Raw genomic sequence first — 1,536 nt, forward strand, 5'->3', positions numbered from 1 at the left:
AACCCGTGGCCTTGGTGTTATCAGCACCGCACTCTACCGAGTGAGCCACGGGCCGGCCCCAGCTATCTCTTGAGGAGTGGGATTACAGGAGAACATTAACAAAGTGCATTGCTTATTTTCATATATATCCATTAGAAATAAATACATATGTTATATACGTGATTATATGGGGGACGTGGCAAAGAATATCCCACAGAATGTTAAAAGTGCTTATCCTTTATCACTAGGTAGTGAGATTTCAGCTGATTTATTTTTATTTTTTCCTTTTTTGACTACTTGCATTTTCTAAAGTGAGTATCTATTACTGGCTAATTGATATGTCTATTTTGTAAGTAACAACAACAACAAAACGAAATCGCCAACCAGAGCTGTCAGACAATAGTGAGCGGTGGGCCACGGCCTCAGGCTGGAGCGCCCCCTACAAGAAGTGAGGTCTCAGTCACTGTGCCTCATTGGGAAGGTGTTGGGGCTGACATCAGAGACGCCTTTCAATCCTATGATCCTGAGATTCTATGAACCTGAGTAAGAGTCTCTGAATCTATGAGTCCTTTGCTGCTCACAATTCCCTGAGCACATACCCTCAGGGAGCTGGCCCATGGCACCTCCCCTTCCCCACCCACCTCCAGGCTCACCTTCTGAGGAGAACTGAGGGGGACACTGGTCCTGCCCTCAGCACTGACGGTCACATTCCCAGGAATGACAATGGGGTCAGGTTCCAGACTCAGGCTGTTGATCACCGCAGGGTCCTTTCCTTCATCACAGTTATCCCAGGAAAAGCTACTGAGCTGAGATGGCAGGGACAATCAGGCAGCACAGAAAGAGGAGAAAAGAAAGGTTAACGAAAGAAAACTACTGCGAGTCAGAAGAACCAATAGAACAGGGTCCTGGGAGTATGACCCTGGGCCAGGTACTTCCCCTCCCTGAGCCTCACCTGCAACTGTACACCATAAAGTTGGGGTATCACTTGTTCTACCCATCTTACAGGAAGGACTAAACTAAAAGGCTAATCTCTCAAAAGGCACCACATAACAGACAGGAGACGAACCTTGTCTGCCTGTGGTGGGTACCTTCTCTGATGTCCCACCTCCCTGCTGCCACTCCTCTCCAGCCAGCCTTGGGATCCCACAGAGAGCAAGCTCCTGGAGGATTCACCTTTGCAGCCCATGCCCAGGATCGTGTTCATGTCATACCCCATGCCCAATCCAGGGCCAGCAACAATGGGAAACACAAAACACAGTGGGAAACATAACAGCATCCAAAACATCACCCTCGAGGTGCATGTAATTAACCCAGGAGGGAACAGGGCACAGATGAAAAGCTCCCCGGTGGGTCATCTGCTGATGAGCAATCCCCAGTGCATGGCTTCCCCAATCCTAACCATGGCTTTCTTACCCACACCCCATTGCTCATGCCATGACCCCACTTGACTCACCTCCCACCCTCTCTGGACCACTCCTCCTGTTCTTCTTCCACAGCCCCCAGGTCTCCTGATTCCACCACCATGTTGCCCAACTACATGTGACCACCTCTCCCCAC

The 1,536-nt window shown here is 49.8% G+C and overlaps 1 protein-coding gene across 1 annotated transcript in view; it reads right to left on the reverse strand.

The window, feature by feature from the left end:
- Positions 1–1,503, reverse strand: part of GM2A (GM2 ganglioside activator) — a 9,061-nt gene extending 7,558 nt beyond the window's left edge. Inside the window, exons 1-2 of the mRNA XM_008577684.1 lie at positions 1,433–1,503; positions 633–789 (exon numbers count right to left, since the gene is read on the reverse strand). Of these exons, the coding sequence (XP_008575906.1) occupies positions 633–789; positions 1,433–1,503 (228 nt within the window). The remainder of the gene's footprint in view (positions 1–632; positions 790–1,432) is intronic.
- Between the last annotated feature and the right edge of the window lie 33 nt (positions 1,504–1,536).

The sequence above is a fragment of the Galeopterus variegatus genome, unplaced genomic scaffold (genome assembly GCF_000696425.1).
Source record: "Galeopterus variegatus unplaced genomic scaffold, G_variegatus-3.0.2 Scaffold1562, whole genome shotgun sequence".
In the NCBI taxonomy this organism is placed as follows: Eukaryota; Metazoa; Chordata; class Mammalia; order Dermoptera; family Cynocephalidae; genus Galeopterus; species Galeopterus variegatus.